The 1,582-nt window shown below is 34.8% G+C and overlaps 1 protein-coding gene across 2 annotated transcripts in view; it reads right to left on the bottom strand.

The window, feature by feature from the left end:
• The window catches only part of CLEC2D (C-type lectin domain family 2 member D), a 15,213-nt gene extending 14,565 nt beyond the window's left edge, over positions 1-648 (bottom strand). Inside the window, exon 1 of one of the 2 annotated variants that reach the window (XM_077759035.1) lies at positions 431-648. In XM_077759035.1, coding sequence (XP_077615161.1) covers positions 431-530 — 100 coding nt within the window. In that variant the 5' untranslated portion in view covers positions 531-648. The remainder of the gene's footprint in view (positions 1-430) is intronic. The other variant, XM_077759034.1, reaches the window with a different exon arrangement.
• Between the last annotated feature and the right edge of the window lie 934 nt (positions 649-1,582).

The raw sequence follows: 1,582 nt of genomic DNA on the forward strand, positions 1-1,582 counted from the left end.
TCAGTAATTAAAAACCTTACATCTGTATAACACTTTAAAACATGTATTGTTGTCAGTGAAAATAATTTCTCTTAATAGTTACTAATTTTTAATTCCACAATTTAATTTTTAATTTAAATTAAAAATTTTTAATCTTTAATGTTTATGAACTGATAATTATTAATAAATATTAATATATGTTTATTTCAGTGAGATTAACTTTTAAATTTTTATCTTCAATCCTAAAGTTAACCTGACATGTTTCTCTTACAGTTCTCTCCCCTTATTTGTTAGGACAAGTGGTACTCAAGCATCAGCATATTTTTACACAAATTAAAAATCAATTTATAACCTCTAGCATTCCATCCTCACCCTTGAAAACTCTTTTTAAAAAGACTGTCAATCATCTTCCCTGTGCAGACACTAGACCCCATTACTGCCATTATCTTACCACCCTGATTTTCATATACGCTGTAGACAGACCAGCTTCTTGGCTTCCCCAGCAATTCAACGGGCACAGAGCCTTTCTCCACACAATCTCTGTCATGCATTTTGCCCCTACATTGCAGTGAAATGAAACAGTCCACAGCGTCCGTTTGCTTCAGAATGTCTCAAAACCGAGACAAAACCTCATTATTTCGGTTTAGAACTTCCTGATTTTCAAATGTCTCATAAAGAGGCACACTTTGAATCAGAAAGCAACTTGCCCCAGCAGAGTAGGTGGGTGTTTGTGAAACTTTTAAAAAAAAAATACGGGAAAGCTAGTCAGTTTAGTTGAAATACTTGAGCATTAACAGAATTACTGCTGTGAAGATAAAGTGATTGGTTCTCAGAGGCAGTAAGTGTTAGGCACATAAAAGTGACAGCAATCCAAATCTCAAATTAAAACCTATTTCAAGAACTCATTCTCCTTTAAAAAAAAAAAAGTTTTTAAATCCAGAATATTGCGGCTTTTCCAGTTAACCCTGAAAACTCTCCAATACTTTAAAAGAGGCTTTTCTCCAATGACTTACAAGAGGTTGCTCTTGTTTTGGGTTTGGTTTTGTTTTTACTCTCTGAATCCACCTCTTCTAGTTCTCAGCTTAAGCGTAGTGTCTCTCAACTTGTAATACCATCGACAGAGGTAAATATGAATTGTCAGGTTTACCCTTTTTGTAGTTTTTCATGATTTTGGCATCAAAGAGGACAGAAAGTGAACCTTGAGATTTCACGCTATTTTGGAATTCCTACACAGCAGAATTAATAACATCACTTTTACTATTATTATCATGGCATGATAACAAAACACTACAGTTTATTATCCCTTACCATGATCTAGGAACACTGACAAAAGATTTAAATATGTGTTCTCGTTTAACTGGTGCCGCTAGATAATGGGGTTGACATTATTACTTTTATTTTATTTTATTTTATTTTTATTTTTTAATTTTTTTAATGTTTTATTTATTTCTGATAGAGAGAGAGACAGCATGAGCAGGGGAGGGTCAGAGAGAGAGGGAGATACAGAATCTGAAGCAGGCTCCACGCTCTGAGCTGTCAGCACAGAGCCTGACTCAAGGCTTGAACCCATGACCCGTGAGATCATGACCTGAGCCGAAGTTGG

Source organism: Crocuta crocuta, unplaced genomic scaffold (assembly GCF_008692635.1).
Source record: "Crocuta crocuta isolate KB4526 unplaced genomic scaffold, BGI_CrCroc_1.0 scaffold72, whole genome shotgun sequence".
Lineage (NCBI taxonomy): Eukaryota > Metazoa > Chordata > Mammalia > Carnivora > Hyaenidae > Crocuta > Crocuta crocuta.